Source organism: Lytechinus variegatus, chromosome 17 (genome assembly GCF_018143015.1).
Source record: "Lytechinus variegatus isolate NC3 chromosome 17, Lvar_3.0, whole genome shotgun sequence".
NCBI lineage: Eukaryota > Metazoa > Echinodermata > Echinoidea > Temnopleuroida > Toxopneustidae > Lytechinus > Lytechinus variegatus.
The window spans coordinates 5,461,771-5,484,611 of NC_054756.1; the positions used below are offsets into that span (position 1 = coordinate 5,461,771).

Consider the following 22,841-nt stretch of genomic DNA (forward strand, 5'->3'; position numbering starts at 1 on the left):
ATGATCTAATTGCCATTTTGTCCATTTGCCATTTTGTTTAATAACCAGTTGGCCCTATAGCCATTTATTCCATATACAATTTGGTCTAATTAGACTAACAAAAGTTAATTTGGCAAAATAAATAAATGCTTGCATAATGAAGAAAAATACTTATGTTGTCATTCCCAGCAGTTATGAATGATTTGAGTGCCGTGCGAGTTAATAAATTGAAATTGTACTCCTAGAGATTTATGCCACAATTGGGTATCCATAGTTAAACCACAAATTTAAACCAGGGTTTAATTTAAACCAGAGTTCAGAATACGGCCAATGAAGCTAGACCATGTGGTGAGTGGACTAGTTTGCAGTGGAGGAAATTGGTAATTACTTTTTTCAAACTACTTCTGACCCCCCTGCATGTACAGTAGTCGAACTTTCCTGAAATCATTTATCCCTGCTTTTTCTGTTTGAATGTTGTTTTTTTTTTTTTGGGGGGGGGTGTTTTGTTGGCTTTTGGGGGATGTTTGTTTTTAGTTCATTTGAAAGGTTATAAGTTTTGATTATTTTCATGTAGTCCATTAAAATCTACAAAATGTGGTCAGGCATACTAAAATGTTGATTACTTCACAGCATTGCCCTTAAATTCTTAGATAAGGAGAGAGAAGTGTGCAAAATAATAGAGCGCGGTGCTCATAAAGGAGTCCACCGATGGCGAATCCACAAAGACTATATAATATAACAGTATTGCCTGGTCTACCTTTTTAATAAATAAACATTTCAACTCCCCCCTCTCTCCCTCTCCTTCCCTCTCTCCCTCACTCTCTCTCTCACACACACACACATAAAGAGCATCACAATCAAACATTTTTAAACAGCAACACAAATTCATATTTACATGCACTGCCTACTGGGTAATTCTAATAAAGGCATTACTGCATCTTTTTAATTCAAATAGATAATGCACAATCACATTCAAAATGGCAAAAACTGTTGCATAGCAATATGCAATATAATTTCAAGCAATAGAAATTTAAAAGTAGACTAGTAGAGTATACTCCAAAATGTTCATACACATGTGAAAAATGCGGAATTCAGAGATACTGGTCAATGGAAATGGTATAAAACATTGAATGAAATCAAATATCTTACACACCATCAATAAATTATGAACAAAGAATTTCATATTAAAAATACAGATCCCACTTCTACCCATAATGTCCAGACAGGGTGGAGAATTTGTATATTCAAATGTGATTCCCCCTTTTACAAAGGGAAACATATATTCATTACAAAAAATATATATATACATCTCACTGGAAGGTCACTGAAAGAAACGTAGTTCGAACCGAAAGCAATCTAATGACCATCCAAGTGAAAAGATAAAATAATATCCAAAATGGTTGTGGTAGAAAAAAGAATAACTGCCGAGAAATTTACAAAATAAGCATGGCATTAAAGCTGAGTGTTTGGTCTTTTGTTGAAGCAATAATGAGATACTGTCTAACAAGTACATATATGTATCAGTGTTGGGATCTTCAGTATGATTCTTTTTTTTTTTTTTTTGAAGCTCAGATTGCATTATTTGATAGAGTTATGTTCATACACTAAATGAATTGGGGCCATTGTTGGTCATGTATGTACACTGGTGTAAATCCTTGTATCACACCTCTTGTCCGGGGGGGGGATGGTCTATTGTTCCATCCTCCTGAACAATAGGCATGACGCAAAGATTTACAAATCTCAACAAATCTCCACATTTAATAAGTTATAAATCTAACAGTTTTAGAGATTTATAACTAATCATGACTGATGATTTCGAAAGTTTAATTTCGTTTTGAAATGCACAGGAATTTTAAGATGAAATTGAACTTTCAACATCATGCCTTTGTGTGAGGTCACACACATGACCCACTTCTTTTGACCTCTGACCTTGAACCTACATATTAGAGACACGTAGTCTATACATTTTTTTTAGATTTATAACTAATTTAAGTCAAGATCTGTCATATATTTGGTCACACATGTGCCCAAGAATGGCACATTAAGATCTACATCCTACGATGATACCATTTTACATTGATTTGAATCATTATTTGCTTCAAGTGCTTGTACTTAACTGCATGTCACACGATCCCTCTTCAAACAGCTCAATCTTTTGGAAATACATTTCAATTTGACTCTAGCTAGCAAACAGCCATTACCCAAAATACACATGAGAGCAATACAAGGATCAATTCCTTTACAATAAATAATCTTGATTTTTTTTTAATAATAATATGCTATCTTTCATGTTCCATTGGTATCAATGAAATCATTGATTTTCCAACAGCTGTTGTGACCAAGATAAAACCAGCATTTGTGAAACTGGGCCCTTCAACTAAGTACCAATAAGCTAAAATAGAGAATATTGCAACATAAATGATATTTCATTGTTTAGTATTAATGAAAAGAACCGGGGAAAAATATGTCTCCAAAATCCATGAATGGCAACATTACAAATTGACAAATATTTCTGTACTCTGAATTCAGAAGTACTTGTATTTTTATGAACTACAACTGTACAGCACTCTTGGGTGGTTGTTTCACAAAAGATTTTACTGTGACTTTGTCATGCTTGAATGCTCACGCACCCATGATATATAACACACAATCTTATTGATTAATACACAGTCACGCACGTCCTGATAATAAGATCGATGAGGTGACGCCTTATATAAATTGAAACATATAATACAACGCAAACGGAAATTAATATGGATCTCTAAGGCGGTGATGCAAGAAAATATTTGCAATCAATCACAAATATTCTGTTGCAATTTTACCATTGATTGATCACTTTTAACTTTAGCAAATCAGATTACACTCCTTGTTTCTTGGAGCAAATTTGCAATTAATTACAAAGCATATGCTTGCTTGATTTTGGAACGAATATAGGCTTGAAATTGATTGCAAGTTTCTTGCAACGCCCTATATGTCACACTTAAATCTTTGTGAAACAACCCCCTGGAATGTGGGATGCATTTCATGAAAAAAAATAATTTTATTATTTTCTTATCATATTTTGCTCTGAGCAAATTGTACGCAAGGTTTCAATAGCATGTAACAAATAGTCACTTTAAAGACTCACCATTTGCTTCATGAAATAGCCTTCCAAAATGTATGCCATATAATTTCAGAAAGCTGTTCATAAAGCCTGGCTCACACCACTGTGTTATGGGCTTGTGTTCAGCAGCGAGCCCCCATGTAACATTTCCACTGGTTCCATAACATTCACTCCTGAGACAATCACTCTCACTGAAAATGCACACATTTAGCCCAAGCATCAAACCTCGTACCTTTTCCTAAAAAAATCTTCACAGGACTCTGAAACCCAAACCAAGTGAGCTCTTTACCATCTCCTTATATGTGCAATGAAATTAGCGGAGGGGCATTTGTCATAGAAGCAATTGTTGCGATACCATTATTGGGGTGGAAATTACTTTTCAAAGCATCCTCAGACAGTTAATTTCATCCAGAGAACGGTGAAGATGCCGCCGTAGACCCAGAGCTGCCAGTACGCCCTCTGCTGTCCCTTGATCATGACGAATGGAACCATACACGCCGCAGTAAGAGCGATGGCCGGTAGTGTAGTCATCAGCCCCAGTCTTGACCTTCGACCTTCGCCCTCCAGACGACCCCTCTTCGCCGGATCCTCCGAGTAAAAGTCTGCTAGCATCCTGGAGGAGTGGGGAAAGCAGGAATAACATCCGAGTGAAAAAAAACAGTTTTGACCTGTGGCCTGTTTCACAGAGTTACAATTATACTAAATTTGCCATTATTGTAACTAGTGCTGTAGCTCGTTTCCTTCAACTCGGTTCGAACCCGGCTCGTAAATCTTATCAGAATCATAGCTCGACCCGGAGAGGCCCGGTAACCCGGTCCGGCTAAAATTGATTTATGTCCATGCAAAAGTACAAAGTTTTGACCTACTTGACTCTTATCTGTGACCGACATCACCTTCTGACCTTGTTCTCAAAAGACGATACAAACCCCCAAAATATTTAATTCACTGTTTATATCATCCAGTAGTAATGTAGAGAGGGGATGGAGACGATACAAGGCCAAATTCGTCACATGCTTATCACCAGTGCAGTGGTCAACAGCACAGTCTGTGCACCGCTAGTGATTTACTACGAAACATGTGCTTTGAGATGATTTTTTTTGTGTGTGTGTGAAATCAAGAGGCAGACTACAAACCACATTGTTTATTATGTTATCATTCTGGTGACCCAATTTTCAAACAGGCTCTCACAGTTTCTGTCTATCATAGAGCAGATTTTTTTCGGAGGGGTGGAGGTGGCAGAAAGAGTTAATTTCTGAGCGTATTTCATTCTTCATATTTGCTTTGAAGCAATAGAATATTTTACTCAAACTATTTTTTGTGTATGATTTATTTTTATCTGTCTTATTCTTGCCTTCAGCTACCAGTAATAATATTTTCAATAAAAATATTTTTAATAAAAAAATGAATCAAAATACATTTTTATTTCATATTAAACTTTGACAATCGGTCCAATACCATCCTACCCCTCCAATATCATCCTACCCCCATATCATCCATTTAGTCATCTCTCACGTTTTTTTGTTTTTGTTTTTTTGCTCTTGTACACATACCCCCCCCCCTTCTCTCTCTCTCCTGGTAACGGCACCCTCCTCTACTCGTTCGTCTCGTCCACCCTCTTTAATGTATCCTTTAAATGGGAATTAAATTGTTTTGCACCCACTCCCAGCTGAGCTATTATTTTCGGATCACCGACTTTGTGGAAAATGTCAACACAACAGGGTTTGGGGGGGAGGGCTTTTATGGTTAGCAGAAAAAATCTGGTATAAAAGATATCTCAATAAACCGGACAGATTATTTTACCAAAAAAGAGAGAAATATTCTGCATGTCATCACAGTCATAAATATCAAAAGGAAAACTTCTTGAGTTATGACCATGCCTAATGGACCAACTGGCCTTTACTTGTAAACAAATTGGACATTCTCACCCAGTGAAACCATTACTCTTAGCCAATCACATGACCAGTCAGACGATATCACCAGAGATGCCAAGTTCAAATATCAGCTATGCGTGAGATTTTCTGTGAATCTGAGTGAGATCACAGACATTGTGTACAAATGTATGGGGATAGGCTGTGATAAGTTGCGTGAGACAGAGATTTGAGGGGGTGACAAAGAGTCCAAAATGCTTGAGTCTCACGCATAATGCATGAGGCTTGGTAGCTCTGTATCACATGGCAGGTACTGTACATGTGCGCCATTAGCCGGCTAGCTATATCATCTCGATCCCTCACACACAAGGCCATAACTCAGACAGGAGGTCCGATCATGATGGGGAAAAAATGAAATAATGTTGGGATGGTTGGCCTTTGACCTGTCCCCTCGACCATCACACTAGGTGGATGGATTGCTTGTTAAAAATAGTTTCACTACTTTTATTGCGTTGACAAATGACACCTCAAATATTATCAAACAATCCGGGTTTATTTTCTGGGTTCGAGGGATTCAAAGTGAAACCCGACCCGTAAAGCTCCGAGCCGGTCAATGCCAACTCGGCGGGATTCAGCCCGGTAAACAATCCGAGCTACAGCACTAATTGTAACCTCCATTGAAACCTTGATTGTGATTGGCTGCTGATTTAATAATAATAATAATAATGGATATTTAGAGGCGCTAAAAACAAAAAGTACCATAGCGCGTACAATGTATGAATAATAATTAAACATTTGCAATAATTACTACAGTATTCAAGATAACAAGGGAAATTAATCATCGAGGAAAAATGTATGTCTTAAGGGAAGATTTTTGTTACCACGGTAACTGCCATAATAGCAAAGTTACAATGGTAGTAACTCTTTATTAAACAGGATCCTGGAATGGTCAATATAATTGATGCCCACTTTTGTAGTAATTTGCAGCAACTGTATACATTTTTACAGGTACATGTAGGCAAAATGTTTCAAAAGTGATTACCATGAAAGCTCCACGAACAAAAAAGTAAATGAAATATGACTCTGATGAATGGATACTGGCATTGTACACACACTTTTAAAACGGACTCACAGTGATGTCCTCCAGCAGAAAATTATCAAAAATACACACTATGAAATGTTTTCTACAAAAAAATCAAATGAACTATTCATAAGGCGACTAGTCTGCAATTTTCAACACCAAATTTAATTTCAGCCAAGGAATACAAGCATTTCAGTAGCTTATAATAATAGTTGGCGAAATTCACCAAATGGCTTCAAAAAGTTTCAGAGACCTCAAATACATACCTATCCTTAGTTTCAAAGACCCCATGTAACCATCTGTGGAATTCAACAATGTCTGACGGGGCAGTTTCCATGGCGATGCGACGCATGTGGATGTGGATCTGAGGACATTTCCCCATGAGAAAATCTGATATGAGAAAATAAAATGTGTGAAAATGGTGAAGGCCACAGTCTGCTTTTTACCAATCATCTTCAATATCCCAGCCATGGCTTAATTTCCCTCGGCCTTATCCACATTGTGCTGCACTCGACCCAGGTGAGGTGAATGGGTATCTGGTAGGATTTATTCCTTGAACGCTTCAGCTACAGCCGGGGTAATAATGTGATACCAAGTATCAAAGTGCAGTTGAGTATGCATATAGTAACTGCGCTATATAAATGGACATATTATTATCATTATTACTATTATTATCATCATCATTATTATTAATTATTATCATTATTATTATAGTAGTAAATGGGTACCCGGTAGGAATAAATTTCTTGAATGCTTGTTGCGCCCGATCAGGGTAGCCGTGCTAAGGCCGGGGTAGAAGTATGCAGCGCTTAGAAACATTTGTATTAAGCGCTATATAAAAAATTGCATATTATTATTATTATCATTATCATTATCGTTATCATTATTATTATAATTATTATTACTATTTTTATTATTATTACATGTACTATTATTATTATTATCATTATGATGATTAATATTATTATCATTATGACAGAGGAATTATGAGTTTGAAGTGGTTGCTGCAAACCTGGCATTGAAGGCGCTTCTTTCCTTACAACAGTACGCTCTCCACGTTCGCCAGTGTTGGAGTAGGCTATCGTAACATCGTAGATAGCATCTGCGTAGTCGCGGAACCCCTCCACGCAGAGATGGGTGGCTCGGATCCGTGGCGAAAGGACGTGGTGTAACACTGGGAGACCTAAGGGTTGACATTGACAGAAATAGCGAGAAATCCTCAACCGGATGTTTCATAGGTTTATGTGCTAGATCACAAGCCCTGATAAATAATAGTAACAGTGTAAATCTTTTATCAAATACAAATACTCAGAAGCATTCTGCTATATTACCTCCGTTCTTTATCATTCATATGGTGTATGAAAATTGAACACTGCTGAAGATTAAGATCATGGACATATTACAAGATTTTGTCTTTTGATTTTCATAAGGAACCAGTGGTGGTGTTTAAAGAAGGTATTTAAAAGTTACCCATGATCTTATGTACACTGGCCTGGTGCTGCTAAAAGCAGCGTCAAAATTGCCCGCGCCATTCATTAACTCAGAATTTTATGACAAAGGCCGGATCAGTGAGTTACTGTGAGCTGTGAGTGGGGGGCATTCAAATATATTGTTGTACACACGCGTGACCAAGTAATTTCCAAGCACCCCCAAAACAAGTTTTTCGCAGGTTTTATTTACACATTTTGGCCCCTAAACAAGCTGTCACCAAAATATTACCTCAGGAAAAAAGCTTGGGAAAAAAAAACATACCCTAAACACGTTTGGCTAGTTTACAAAAAAAAAGCTTTTGGGAAATAACATATACCCTAAATACGTCTGACCCCGCAGTTGAAAAAAAACCTTCTTGAAAATCATGTTTTTGATTCCCTTAACGAGTCCACGCGCAGAACGCGTCCAAATCTGAAGAAACACCCCTTTAACACACGTTTTTTGGTCACACGTGTGTACAGCAATATAGTTGGCTGGGGGGTGAACATGTCCTCTAAAGACATACTTCTTACCTTGCTTAAATGCAAATGCTTGACTGGTTTTGATGGCCTCGTCTTTTTCTGGCCTAAACCTGGTGCCTTCCGGGAAAACCACTAGCCATGACTGGAAAAAAAGAAACAATTTGAGTGCAATTAATGAGTCATAAATCCGAACTGTACTGAAAAGCACTGCTGCTACACAATAAATTGAATTGAAAATCACTGCAGCTGCACAACAGAATTCAATCAAATCTTAAAACTATTAAATGCATAAAAGTATCACTAAAAAAACAATTTTTTTCAATTTAGGTTATGAAATGAGAGACTAGATTGAAAGCTAGAAGCAAATTGGTTCCAGCAGAAATGGGACTGATAACATTTTTCACAAAAGTTAATAGAAATCAAATGAGCTTTTATCAAACCTGAACACTAAAACCATTTTACAAATTCAGAATCAGAAAGAAAGTTTATTTATAGGGGAAATACACAAGGTTGGAATTTCCTACAAGCTGTTTGTAGTTACATCTAACGTAATCCATGACCAGTGGCCTGTCTTCGTGCTATTTTGTGACTGAATTACCTACAGCCCTAATGACATTTCACAAGACAAATCATGGTCCACAAGATCAGGTGTCAATGTTATTGTTAGCTGATAGGAATCAAAATGATTAAAAAGATGATTAACCCAAGAACTGATCACCAGGGCCTGTCTTACATTATACAAAGATATATGATTGATGCGATCGACCTCAAGTATATGGAAATCCATCAATGTCATAATCTTTTGTTCAGGAAATGTGCACAATGTCTTTGGAAAACAAAGAGAAGCACACTGAATTGTCAAGAAAACAGTGAATGTATGAATACACATCATTGCTAGAGAATCAAACAAACAAGCATTTCAGATGTTGATGGCTTTCCATATTTGCGATCGATCAGATCAATCATAACTTTTTTGTAAGACAGGGCTAAGTTGTGAAAGAAGTCAGGGGCCCGTCTTACAAAGAGTTGTGATTGATCCAATCACCACAACTATGGAAAGCCAGCAAAGTCAACAGATAAAATGCATGTTTGTTGTAAAAAGAAATGTAGATATGATATCCATGAATTCATTGATTTCTTGACAAATTGGTGTGTTCTTCTTTGTTTACAATTGACATTTTGCAAATTTCCTGCAGACAAAAATTATGACACTGATGGATTTCCATAGTTATGTCTGATTGGATCGATCGTAACTCTTTGTAAGACGGGGCCCTGGTGTACATGTAGCTTACCAGGAGCTTTATGAAACACCACCCTAAGCCATACTTACTGGAATTTTATTATCACGGTGATGCTTCAACTTTTTGACAACTTTGGTAAAACTTGGAGGTGCAGCTAATCGACTTTTGGCCCTGTTCACAAATATACAGCCGTGCTTTTGGAAAATAAAACAAAATTTGTTTCAATGTTATTCCAATTGCATTGTACCAAATTCATGTACTTTCCAAAGGTAATCAGTGTCATTTATACATCATGTATTTTAAAAAGGTACATAACAGACACTGGAAAATGAAATAAGCATAAAACTGAGAAGTTCATCAAAATAGTTAAGAATGGTAAAAAAAATTATGTTCTATTCAGGAAAAAAAAGTCGTACATAGAATAAGTATCCAACCGAAATGGGTACAACGATGACAAAAACATTAGATTACAGTTCTTGAATATTTTTTTTCTTGAAATCACACACTGGATATTGAACATTTATTGGTAAGTACAGAGTATGTAGGAAATCAATGACTTCACACATCCACATTTCTTTGTAGACCACTTTATCTTATTTAAATCTGAATAAATTCAACTTTATGATAAACAGCTCAACTCCTCTGATACATACATAATGAAAAAAATAAACCCTTACCAAACCAAAGACATATCCGTAGAGCGGAAGATACTTGAGGCCATCTTTGAGGACGTAGCGAATCCTTCCTAAGCACCCAGCCCTGGATGCCACCATGTCCGTCACCACCCAGTCTAAGGTCGTCTGGTGGTTGGAGAGGTAGACCACATTCTCCTTTTTGGATAAACATTCCTCAGCATCGCCATACAGAATCACCTAGATAGCAAGATCGACAAGAAAGAGAGAGAGAAAGCAAGAGATCATTATAAAAAGGGAAGTCCACACCAACAAAATGTTGAATTTTATAAGAGAAAATTCACACAAGCATGATAAAAGCACAGAAAAAGCACAAAAATTGGACCAAAAATATGAGTTATAATATAGAAAAAAATACATGTACCTAGATCTAACATTTTTTTTAAGATCACGTTTTGATGATTGCTGTGAATGTGATGAAAAAAAATTGGAAATTGTCTCATAGATCTATATGTAGATCTACATAAGCTTGTAACCGATTTTGCAATCGGCAACCGATTCCATTCGATTTCACAACAATCGGCGATCACCTGCCGATCTTCGATCATGCCCCTTGAAGGAAAAAATCGGATATAAAAAATCGGCATAGATCTAGTTACAGTGCAGTCAGAACATATTTCAAGATTGTTCTATTTAGAGTTTTAACAATGGAATAGTTTGAACAATCAGATTCCTGGACACGTACGTGCAATGCGCCAACTTAATGGAGTCTGCCATCTTGATAACGCGAACTTCGCGAAATGGCCTTATTCAAATTTTTTGTACGCTTATATCATTTTTTTCCTTGTACAGGTTTTAAGCCCCTTTTACACCTTCACGGATGCAACACGGATCTCAGTCCGTGATGATCCGGGGTGCCAAATTTGTATTTTCCTAGCATTCCCGGAGTGAGTACGGAGTTAATTGGTTATTAGCACGGATATGTACGGAAAAGTACGGAGTCTACAAGGATAGGCAAGGTAGCAATAGGGATCCTGTTTGATATGCTCCCGGAGCCAACACGGAATACCCGGATGATCACGGATGTTACTAGGTCTTTACATGGACCTTAACGGTTGCTCACATTCTGTACTGGCTAGAATGAAGTTTCGTCCCTTTTTGCAGCATCTGGAGCATGCTCGTGCTTGGTTATGAATACGGACTATTGTTCATGTACGCAAACAATACAAACATTTGACCCCGGATAAAGCCGGAATCAACAAGGATCACCCGGTTCTTACAAGGAGCCTCCCGGGTGCATTCGGTAGCTACACGGATGTACAAGGAGGCTACAAGGATGAACACGGATGATTATCAGTCCGTGTGCTCCGGGATGAAAAATTGAACATGTTCAATTTTTCTCCCGGACATGCCGGTACATCAAGGATGGCGCCGGATGAGTAGCAGGAGTGTACACGGTAGTCCCGGACTGTACACGGATGACCCCGGATTGACAATCCGGGATGATCCGTGTTGCTTCCGTGAAGGTGTAAAAGGGGCTTTACACTTCAACCAATCAAAAAGTAAATCTCCCCGTGAAACATGAATATTTATATATGTGTCGGTACGTCACTACGGTTCATTTGAATACAAAAAATATAATTTCTGAAAAACAAAACAGCTAAAATTTGTTCATTCAAAATACCCTTGTAAAACTAAAAAGTAATAAAAAAGGAAGGGTTCGGGTCAGTTGCCATGGTAACTCGAACGGAATTTTCACATTCTAGGTAAAGAAGTTTTTCATCGATCGAGGATATGCTTATTCGTAATCTGTGGTTATTTTAGTTATAACATTTTTTTCTGAATCGTGGGACGGTGTCAAAAAAGAGTGATTTTGGGTAAGTTTCTATAGATTTTTAGCCATTTTTTATATATCAAACTAAATGACGTAATATTATCAGTTATCTCAAGTTAATTATTCAAACTCGTATAGAATAATCACAATTGGGGCTTGTAAATTGGAAAAATAAGAACAATTTTTCATGTGGTTGGCGACATCTTTCTTATTGTCGAACTTTAATGACAATACTGAGCAGCCAAAATGACATTTGAGCGGCGCGAAGTGGTAGATTCCGCCGAATGGGTCGGGGCGAAATTTGCCACCGCGCCGTTCAACCGCCCAGTCCCAGTCGCTGCCTTCGATGTGTGGTCGGGATTTTAGTGGATATAATTTTGTAAAACATCTATTATTTAATTATTGTATCTTTTATGACAATCGTATGATGCGGATGTGATTGGGAAAATGATATTAAATGTATTTTATGATAAGTCAAGTGATATTTCCACAAATTTAAAGAGAAAATTAAAGCCAGAACTACGCTACGCTGGTCAGTATGGAGCTAAGTTGCTCACAAAAATACTGCACTGCGGTATCGGTTAAGTTCGATACTAGTGTATGGGGCCGGGCACTATAAAGTGAGGGGGTCAATTACATTAAGTTTAGGTCTGAAGCTAAACTGTTGAAATTCCAGTATATTCTGAGGGAGAAGGAAGCACCAGCCACAGGGTGAGCAGAATGTAAGGCCAGGAGGGGGGGGGGCTCAGAAAAAAAATGGGGGTGATTTTGCATTTTTGGGGCATGCTCGAAATCAGAGGTGGATCTTGGATTTCGTCCATGGAGGTCTTCACATTTTTATTTATAAAAGGGGGCACACTTGCGTTTGAGCTGCATTTTTGCATGACAAATTAACATTCTGCCTCTCAAGGGGAGGGGGCTTTGACCCCTCCCCCCCCCATTTGCCAGTGCCCGAAATATTCTAGAAAATCCCATTCATTGAAATGCTATACCTTGTCCAATAGTAGCAGAGCTGAGTAAGCTACAGTGGGCCAGTGCAGTATCTTGATGAGTCAATATCTGGGGTGGGGGTGGACTTTCACACACAAAAAATGCTATTCTTTCATTCTCTACTTTCCGGTGCCCCTAAACATGCTTTAGCCAACTTTAAGTGTCTAAAAATAGTATAGATCTATGTGGTATGCCTAGTTTGTTGGTTCTCTCTATGCAATTGTTAATACTTTTTCAATTCATGCATACAATATGAAAAACAATTTTTGTTAAACATGAATAAAGTCCCATTAATATTACCTGCCAATTTGCAGATAAGGAAATCCAAAAAGTCACAAAATACATTCCAGTCCCAAAATGTGCAGTTCTGAGTTTGATATTTAAGTTCTGTTAATTTTTAGTGTCCTTTCTGCAAACAGGCATGGAAATATTTTCAGCTATCCCATCCCCACTCTCTTTCTTACTCATTGAAGTGCCCAATTTAAAGTATCTGCCCCCTCTCACGCTATTTTCTTCCCATCTTTTATATATCCTTGCCCTAGATAAGAAAAAAAAATCACATTTTACATATTTTTTTTTACATAATCAAATTATCACAAATATATATAAAAAAAGATATAACTGTATGATGACAGTTCATGACCATTGCTATGATTCACTTTGGCAACTTTATTCTGAAGTGACAAAATTTTTACCATATTTTTTTCTAGAATATGAATATGAAGAAGATTAATATTCCTCATATAAATGCACAGTGTGTATTTGTTACCATATACTTATGATAATCTTGGAGCAAATTATCAAACATTTTAAAACTTTCTACAGTTTTGGCACATACACTGTGTACAATCATGAAAAAAATCATGCAAAATGATACTATATGAATAAGAAGAGAACTTTGGAGGGCAAGTCTGGCGTATAAATGTTATTCTTGATACATCTGAATAATTACGGAATGTCACGAGAGCCATCCCCAAGTTAATAAGATACTTGTATGCTATTATGATAACATTTGAATCATACTGTATTTCAACTTAAAGCCACAATCCCAAGACTACCTCTTTTTATAGTTCTTGTATCCTGACATATATTTATATATTTGTTTCCTAATTTTCTTACAGAGTAATGCTACCTTCATTTATTTCTATCTTCTGAATGAGAAGCTGACATGTTCTTGAGCAAACCTCTTGATAAACCTGCTGTTTTAAAGGGCAAGATCAAGGCTATTGGTAAAAAAAATCATTATTTATTTTATTAAAATAAGTAGCCTTCTAGGCAACTATAATTCTGTAGCCTTCATATTGATAAGCTGCAAATGAGTCCATGAAAGTATTATGCATGAATGTAGTAAAAATATCCACTATTCAGCACAGATTCATCTCCTTTTCAGCATAACAATATATTTAGAAGCATATAATAATTGATAATGATAACAATTCTGATAATAATAATCTTAACTGATAATGATATGCAATATTTTAAGCACTCAATTAAATGTTTTAAAATGCTAAATACCATTACCCGTAGATCAGGCGCTTGAACCTTGAAATATTTTTTCTACCAGGTACCCATTATCTACACCTGGATGGAGAGTGGCAAATGTAGATAATCGCCTTCTACAATCAAACTAAGAATAAATCTATTCCTTTAATCACAGGTCGTGTTGTCCAGTGGTTAGAGCATTGGACTCATAATCGCATGGTTGTGAGTTTGAATCCCAACTCTGCCATGGTCTCCACTTTGATAAAAAGGCCAGAGTGATATCTGTCTGCTATAATGTCAGCCAATATGACTGATTAACTTATACGTAAAATGTTTCATAGGTAACTGGTTATATACCGGCTTGGCGTTTACCAGCAAAATGCTGTCCTGCCGAGTTCCTACAGGAGTTACCACAAGAGAAACAAACAGAATACCAAATGCTCTCATTTTTAGGAGAAATTATTTTAGCTAATTTGAGATATGGTGCTGTTAATGATATGTGTCCATACAAATTTTAGTATCATTCAGCTGTTTTTGATTTTGGTACAGATTAAACATTTACAGAGTTTAAATAAATTTTAAGAAATGACTAATTACTTGGAACTGAACTGATTCTCTGTTTAGTTTGCATGACAATGAGGGTTAGTTTGCACCCAGTGTGTTTTCACTGCATTTATTAAAATGTCTAAATCGTTGGAAAATCCTCGAAGATCGGATTGAATGGTGTTGAGCTGTGAATGTAGGCTTTCTACCCCCTGCTCGCCCATGAGTCCCAGGGGGGCTTTCCATGTTTGCAACCAAGGGACCACATGGTCCTCCAGTAGATGAAGTTTTGGTGGGTTTGTCTCCTTAGGCCAGTTTTCTCTGAAGAACTTCAGATATGATTTGATGTCCTTATCTGTATACAAGAAAGTGGATGTAAAGGGTTTGGATATGAGGATTCCTAGAGACAGGGAATTAGTGCAATAAATAATAGTAATGTAACCAGCCAAATTTATTTTTCATTATTTATATTCTTCTAGTAACACCATGAACTGGGAGTCAGCTACGAGAGTCAATTATGGAATATGGAATACCAAACGATTACATGACCATGAAATAGCATCAACATTTGCCAAATATTATGAGTAAGTAAACATACATCTCACCTAGTTCAAGGATATCTGATTCTTCCATGAAACCAATGCTATTGAACTGTCTATGGCACTTGCCATAAAGGCTGAAAAGCTTGTTGTATGAGTCTCTGATATGCTTAGCTTCCTCATTTAGGGATGAAGATTCAGGGCAGAGCTTCTCTGTAGTGTCTACAATGGCAGAAGTAATGATGGCAATGTTCTTCTCCTGTTATGGTATGGTACAAAGACAGATAAAAAGTTCAATCATCAGTTTGCTGGAATATAAGATTTGCTTTATTCAATAGGCACTAATTTTTTTTTCGATGATTATCTGTATGACACTTGCAAACTCTTATCTTTATTGAGGAGTAAAATTAAAACAAAGATTTATTTACCATCAAGCACTTATGAACATGATTGCCATTGAAAGTCTTTCCAAAGAATGCCTGTCTTCTTACTCTGATGGATTGCAGAGCTGTGTCGAGGGAGGAGGCAATTGGTCCACTGCCCTGGGATACTTTTGGTAGTTTAGAGATTTCTCTTTCCTGTATGGGTAAAATGATAATCAGGAGGAGGGGATGATTATCATTCGGGGATGATTATTATTCAGTACTTTACATTTCTGTGTACTTACAGGATGGTTTTTCATAATGCACACAATATTTACCAATTTCTTCCTTTCTTTTTCTTTCTCAGATGCTTCCTCTTGCAACAATCTGATCAGGAAAGAGCGTAACAAAACAAAAAATTTGCTCCAGCAAGTCCTTCTGTTCATTTGCCACGTCTGTCATTTTCCTTTGCAAGGAATGTAATTTCACGAGTGACTCGAGGCCTGGTGATTCTACTGTTGCTGAATCTCTATGCGACAGCATCTCTGCAACTTTGACATCCAGTTCATGGCACTCCTGTTCCATACTTGTGGAGTGCTTGTAGAAGAGGCCAAGGCTGATGTGAAGTCCTGGAGGACAGACCTGTAAAAAGGATGAAAAAGGTAGATGGGAATCCAACATCATTTCAAACTCTATCAGAAAGTGTCAAATTTGCATACTGTGTTTCTTTCCCTTTATGTAGAATATTGCATGTTTACTGATATAATCAGATCTCTTACCTGATCTATAGGTATCTTGAATAGCGGCTCTTTAATCACATTGTTGTGATTTTTTGCTACTTTATCTTCTTTGTACTCTTGCAGGTTGGTAGAAAGAGTCTCAAGTGTTCTGGATGGACTGGGTCCCCTATCCTCAAGAGGTACAGCCATTTGAGCCTCGCTGATGCTGCAGTATAGACAGCAGTGACGACCTGGGTATGTGCACACACATATTCAAGTAAATTAGCACAAGCATTAGTAGAAAGAATGACATCAGTAGTTGTGCATCAGTGTGTTTTTTGTGATATTATATTGTCTATGTAGATAAATAAAACTTAGGTTTTATTTGTACATTGACAAGCAGTATTATGTGTAATAACGAAAAAAATTTGCACTTACCATTTGGTCCAGTCAACCCATAGAACTTTGTGAGAAACTCATAATCTCCACAGAGGAATAGCCTGATTCTCTTTCCCCTAAAAGTTACAAAAGAAAGAAGGAAATGAATAAGATCACATAATATCAATTCAGTAATTTAAAAGCAGGTCTGTTGGGGTAAAAAAAATTCCATGAATTATTTTGGGGGGATGGGAGCATCTTAACAGAGAGAAGAGATAACCTAGAGAAATTACCTCCATGTAGTTCTCATTAGCAGTTCCACATCACTTGCAAAGTCCTTGAGAGCAAGGTCCAGATTGAATGTGCTATCCGAAGCTTGAAACACTGCCACCATAACTGTATTTCTTGGGCTGTTTGGATGGATCAAATTTGCGACTTGAATGGCCAGTTTGAAGCTTTTGCCCCCTTTGTCGCCACCCAATTTTAGCCAAATCTCGTCTGTGGGTATTCCTGTCCATGTTAGCTGGTTTAGCCTTTAAATAAAGAGAGTTATTGATATAATAAAAATCAAAAGACATGAGCAAAATACATAGTCTACATAAAAACATTTCATTTTGCCAAAAAGATACAACCATATTTTGTCAATCAAACTGATAATTGAGTCATGCCAATAGGGCTTTCACATTTCAAATAGTATGATATAGTAGAAACCTACTTGTCATATTCATCTAAGAGACTGAAAACCTTTCTCTGAAGGCTGCACACCATGACCATAGGCGCCTTAAGGAATTCTGTGCATCTCAATTCATCGTTGTAAAATTGAAATGGGAGCCACTTTGCTGTAAGGTTGTCTCCTACTATCTCCTTCATTTGGTCTCTCATTGCCTTCTCGCCTTCGGAAAACACTTTCCTTTTCTTCAGCCATCTTGAAAAGATAAAGAAATACATATTTGAATAAATATTGTTATATTGTATCAGTGTCCTTGTGTAAATTCTTTCAGTTATAACAAAGTCCAAACAGTTACTATCTTTTTTTATTAATACACAAACTGTATTTACCTTTTCAGTTTTCGATGTCTTGTCCAGCTGAGTCCAAGAGCAACCTTCAAATCCAGCATCTCTCCGTCTTGTATGCGGATGGATCCCTCAGCCATCAGTTCATCTAGCTCAGCTGAAAGGTTACTGCACTTCACTTCATGAGCCAATTGTTGTTTTGTTGCCCCACCACTTGTTACTTCTCGAGATCGCATCATTTTGTCAAAACGCTGCCTTAGTGTTGATGATGCACATTTGTCTGAAGAGACCTGGGCCTGAGGCAGCACCATTGTGACTAATGGCTTGTTTTAAAGAGATAAAGAGATAATTAATATTCTTTCAAATTAAAATGATATTAATTCATGACTAGTGGCATATCGAGACAAGGAGGGGGGGGGGTGGGGTATGAAGTAAACAAATTTATCTTGGCTGACAAATTAAATCCTGGACCTAGCACATTTAATATACATTTAGGTAACTTGAATTGAAGGAGTATTAGATGAATTTGATATTTGAATTTTTTTACATACATTAAAGTTTTTGCATGTGAACACACGTGCCCCCCCCCCCACCATTTCCCTAGCTATTAATTTATACTCCATATATTCTGTTTAAGAGATTGCAAAAGAGATTTAAGAGATTGCAAAACATTCACAGCTCTAATAATAATGTTTTCTTCTTTAAAAAAATGAATTATTCTTAGATAGATTTACAATTTATATATACTCCTTAAACTCATTGTGGTATTTATCATTATATATTTTAGAACCAGATTTTTATATCATTTAATTATAATTCAATAATGTTTATACAACAGAGATACATTGGAATGCTGATCCTTTATTGAAAATTAATTAAAGAAAAATATATTGATATATATTTATTTATGTATGTATTTGATATTTACCTTTCCCTTGGAAGTTTGGTAGGTTATGGTGACATCCTTTGACTGGCTGAGCTTTTCTTTTATTATTTGCTTGCCGAGTGTTTCTTTTTGATTCGGGGAGAGATCCTGTATTGATATTGAAGGTTGTTTGGTGTAGGTGTGATCGTTGTGAGTGCATATATGATTGATTGCTTGAGAGTATGAGATGTTTGACTGACATAGTGTACAGGTGATGGTGGTGGATTGTATTGTTGCTAAATGGTATTGCGGTACGTGTGTTACTGATGAATAATGAACAGAATTACCACATACAACACAAGGAACACTTACACTATCACTGACAAACAACGATTTTACACAACTTAAACAAAAAACATGATCACAACTGGTCACACAAGGGTTAACAAGAACATTACCACAGAGTTTACACAACATGAATTCTTTACTAGACATAAACTTTGACGACACATTACCAGAACAATCATAACTTGGACAATCAGCAGAGTATACCAAAATAAATCTGTACTGGATTAGCTGGGGGAGGGGTGGGAGCAGGGGGTGGGGAAGGGGGAGGGGTGGGAGCAGGGGGAGGGGTGGGAGCAGGGGGAGGGGTAGGAGCAGGGGGTCGGCCACTTCTTCTCTTTTTGACTGGCCTACCACCTTTCGACAATGATTTAGCCAAACTACAAGTTTCACATGATTCATTCCTCTTATGCCTTGCCCAGTCATTTTTTACAAGAAATGCTTTTGATTTGGGACGGAGAGTGACATTGCGGAGTTTGGCATAACAGTTAATACAAAATTGCTTGGGATAAATAAGAGGGTCATCGTTTGAGAAATCATACTCAGAAGGCCAAACGTGTTCATTATTTGACACAGAAAAAATTGTTTAACAATCCTACATCCACAAAATCTACATAAATCAAGTAAATATTCTTGATGTCGATCCAGACCACTCATGATTATGCACACAAGAAACGAGTACAACAAAACAACACACACATTACTACTACACACGACACGCCATGCACGTGTAAACGTAAAATGTAAACAAAACTGACCCCGGATTGACCCTACATACGATGACAATTTGCAATGAAGAAAAAAATGTTATAAATAAGCAAAAAATATGGCAGATATCTTTAATACTTTGATAATGTAAAAACACCAACAGACAGCACAGAATAATTCCGACACACAAATAACAGAGGTTTATGATGGTTAGAATAAATGAACGTGTAATTATATACTTAAAATCGGTGTAAGATCTCTCCCCTCGTACGTGAACGGGACATTCGACGTACGAAGGGATTCGGGATCTTGTCAGTTAAAGTGAGCCCCGGGGATTGACCTGGGAGGAATCAGAGATATGCATATTCATCGCTTGGGCTAAACTTTCAGCCAATCATGTCTTTCCTCTTCACTTTTCTTTGCTGATGTCAGAACGTCATAGCGTCCCTAGCAACTTCAAATGTATTTTTACGCCCCACCGAAGAGCGCCCCCTCGCGTCTATAATACCGACAATTCGATGAATGGCGTCGCCCATTAAGCTGAAGTTGGGTCTATGGCTCGTGCACGTACGTGTGGAATGTCAGAAAAGAGTCGCAACAAGTTGACCTACTTATGACCTACCGGTAGCTGCGCTGACTGGTATGGTGGGAGTGGAACTTTAGATGAATGTATTGTATAATACAAAAAAGGAACATTGTACTGGGATTGTCATTTATCCCGTCCATGAGTGCACACAAAGGCCAATAGCAATGAAGTTTGAGAGCTGTGTGTGACCGCATGGGTGTATGACTGCATGAAAGTGTTGTACGCATTATGTATGCTAGTGCTGATAAATCCCGCCCATGAGTGTATACAATGGACGAATAGCAAGGGAGTTTGAGAGCTGTGTGTGACCGCATGGGTGCAAGAATAAACATGCATTATGTATGCTAGTGCTTATGCTGATAAATACCGCCCAGGAGTGCACACAATGGCCAATAGCAATGGAGTTTGAGAGCTGTGTGTGACCGCATGGGTCATGGTGCATGAATATTACATGCATTATACATGCTAGTGCTTATGCTGATAAATCCCGCCCATGAGTGCACACAATGGCCAATAGCAACGGAGTTTGAGAGCTGTATGTGACTGCATGGGTGTATGACTGCATGAATGTGTTGTAGGCATTATGTATGCTAGTGCTTACGCAAATCCCGCCCATGATGAGTGTATACGATGGACAAATAGCAAGGGGGTTTGAGAGCTGTGTGTGACCACGTGGGTGCATGAATGTGTTGTATGTATAATGTACGCTAGTGCTTTCGCTGATAAATCCCACCCATGAGTGTATACAATGGATGAATAGCAAGGGAGTTTGAGAAAAGTGTATGATTGAATGCTGTGTTGTATATATGCTAATAGGTCCATGATGCTAGTGATTGCCCTGCTTAAATCCCGCCCATAGGTGCACACACAACCAAGGGACGAATAATTGCAAGGGAATTTGAGAGCTGTGTGTGTGCATGGATGAGTTGCGTGTTGTACGTGCCAAAAGGTATAAAGTAAAGAATTTTGCGCTAGCCCGTTCATGTCTGGGCGGTACCAGTACCAGTTTTCGGCTCTGCCCCAAAATTATCTTGTATTGTGTGCTTGCGCGCATTTGGTAATTCACTGATATTGTTGAGGGGGTGGGTATACAGAAAGATCGATACTGAGGCGTGACTTAACTTTTTCGAGGACTGATTCGGAGAAACGATATACAAGTAAGCTACATGTATTTTCACAAAATGGGTGTACTTTGGAATGGATTTTCGGCGTGGCTGTAATCACATATTATAATGAGCGAACTGAGCTGAGCTCAGCTTAAAAATACTTTAAAAAGATGTCCCGCCGATCGTTCATTGAACTGTGATCTATGAGAATTATTTTCCTTTGCTCAGAAGATGCGTCATTCGGTTTTCTTTCTAATAACAATCACTTATTTTGTGTAAAGCAGTAACACCTCAAAACCCTTTTAAAACATGTTCCAAAGGATCGCGCATGTCGGCGACTACCATTCATAAACATTCGTCTTTGTGACTTTGTCAAGAAGATGCGCGCGACCGAGAACAAAAGTTTTATGTATTCCTTTATTTTTAAACATCGCCGATTCGATTTTCGATTCGATTTCGATTTTAGAAGCTTAACTGCCGATCCGATTTTCGATCCGATTTTTGATCCGATTTACAACATTAGATCTACATCTAATGTAGTTGGTTTTTTATTCATTATTTCTCAAGTATTATCACTTTCTGACTGAAAGTTAAAATCATAAGAATTACAGAAATCTGGAAAAAATATATTTCTCAGAATATTGTGTCTAGACCCATACGTATTAGTAACTTACCTTGCACTAGTGTGAGTGGTCTAGACTCTAAAAGTAAATGAAGGAGTTTAAACAATATTTAGACTAAAAGTTCCCTTCCAGATCTAGTAACAACTCTAAAGTCGAGTCTAATTAAGTTAAAGTTCCATGAAAAGTTCCATCACATCATTATTCCAAAAATCTTCTCTTTTTTGGGGGGTGCTGCAGCGTAGCTTTGCTCAGTGTGTGTTCAGGACTCTGGTGGTGATGTTTATAAAACAATTTCATAACATTCAACAATAACATGGTCAACCATGCATGACAACAGAAAACAGAATCAGAAAACAGGACTCAGGATTCATGCATAATTCATAAAAATCTGCGCCATGCCTGCGCCTGGTTCTAAAAATTCTCAATGATTCTTAGTAAGGTTGACTTATTTAGTCATACTGACATGACTGAAATAGACATACCTCTACGCCTGTATAATGCTCAAAGAAGAATTCTACCACTCTTTGATAAGTGGCCCAAACAGTGTCTTCAATCGCTTGGTACCAACGCACTGGCAGCACGTAGTTCAGCGCATGACAGCCGAGGTAAGCCCGAAGATACACGGGGGCGCAGCCCATCATCATCCCGGCTGGAACAAGGTACCGCAGAGAGTTGAGGTGTAAAATCGCAGTGAACATGATTTTGCTCTCGAATTTGCCGAAGACTCCACCAACATTAATACCGCCACAATGGAGAACAGGAAGGGAATATCCTGTTTAACATTTATCACCGTCACCTTCAATCTGTTGTTTTTTTTTCAATAATTGCACACAAAAAAAATCGCCAAATCCGTGTTTTTGTCCAAATGACTATCGCTCAATGCTAGCTAAA

At 37.6% G+C, this 22,841-nt stretch overlaps 1 protein-coding gene and 1 long non-coding RNA gene across 5 annotated transcripts; one reads left to right on the forward strand and one right to left on the reverse strand.

Annotated features, from left to right (window-relative positions):
* Window positions 1-884: 884 nt before the first annotated feature.
* On the reverse strand, window positions 885-22,841 carry LOC121430665 (1-acyl-sn-glycerol-3-phosphate acyltransferase epsilon-like). 4 transcript variants are annotated; one of them, XM_041627997.1, is made up of 8 exons: window positions 22,433-22,841; window positions 17,763-18,040; window positions 17,419-17,628; window positions 16,997-17,236; window positions 16,764-16,840; window positions 16,386-16,576; window positions 15,945-16,248; window positions 15,731-15,822 (listed from the first exon to the last, which is right to left on the reverse strand). In XM_041627997.1, exons 1-7 carry the CDS (start codon window positions 22,646-22,648, stop codon window positions 15,970-15,972), a joined length of 1,491 nt encoding a protein of 496 aa, XP_041483931.1. In that variant the 5' UTR covers window positions 22,649-22,841; the 3' UTR covers window positions 15,731-15,822; window positions 15,945-15,969. The 4 variants fall into 4 exon arrangements, with proteins under 4 accessions (XP_041483932.1, XP_041483933.1, XP_041483931.1 ...); XM_041627996.1 differs by lacking the exon at window positions 22,433-22,841 and adding an exon at window positions 18,646-19,174; XM_041627998.1 differs by lacking the exons at window positions 15,731-15,822; window positions 15,945-16,248; window positions 16,386-16,576; ... (2 more) ...; window positions 17,419-17,628; window positions 17,763-18,040 and adding exons at window positions 885-3,695; window positions 6,298-6,421; window positions 7,044-7,214; ... (1 more) ...; window positions 9,314-9,418; window positions 9,902-10,096.
* On the forward strand, window positions 11,402-15,301 carry LOC121430666. The gene is made up of 3 exons (XR_005972053.1): window positions 11,402-11,733; window positions 13,802-13,909; window positions 15,185-15,301. It is a non-coding gene; the product is annotated as an uncharacterized LOC121430666 (long non-coding RNA).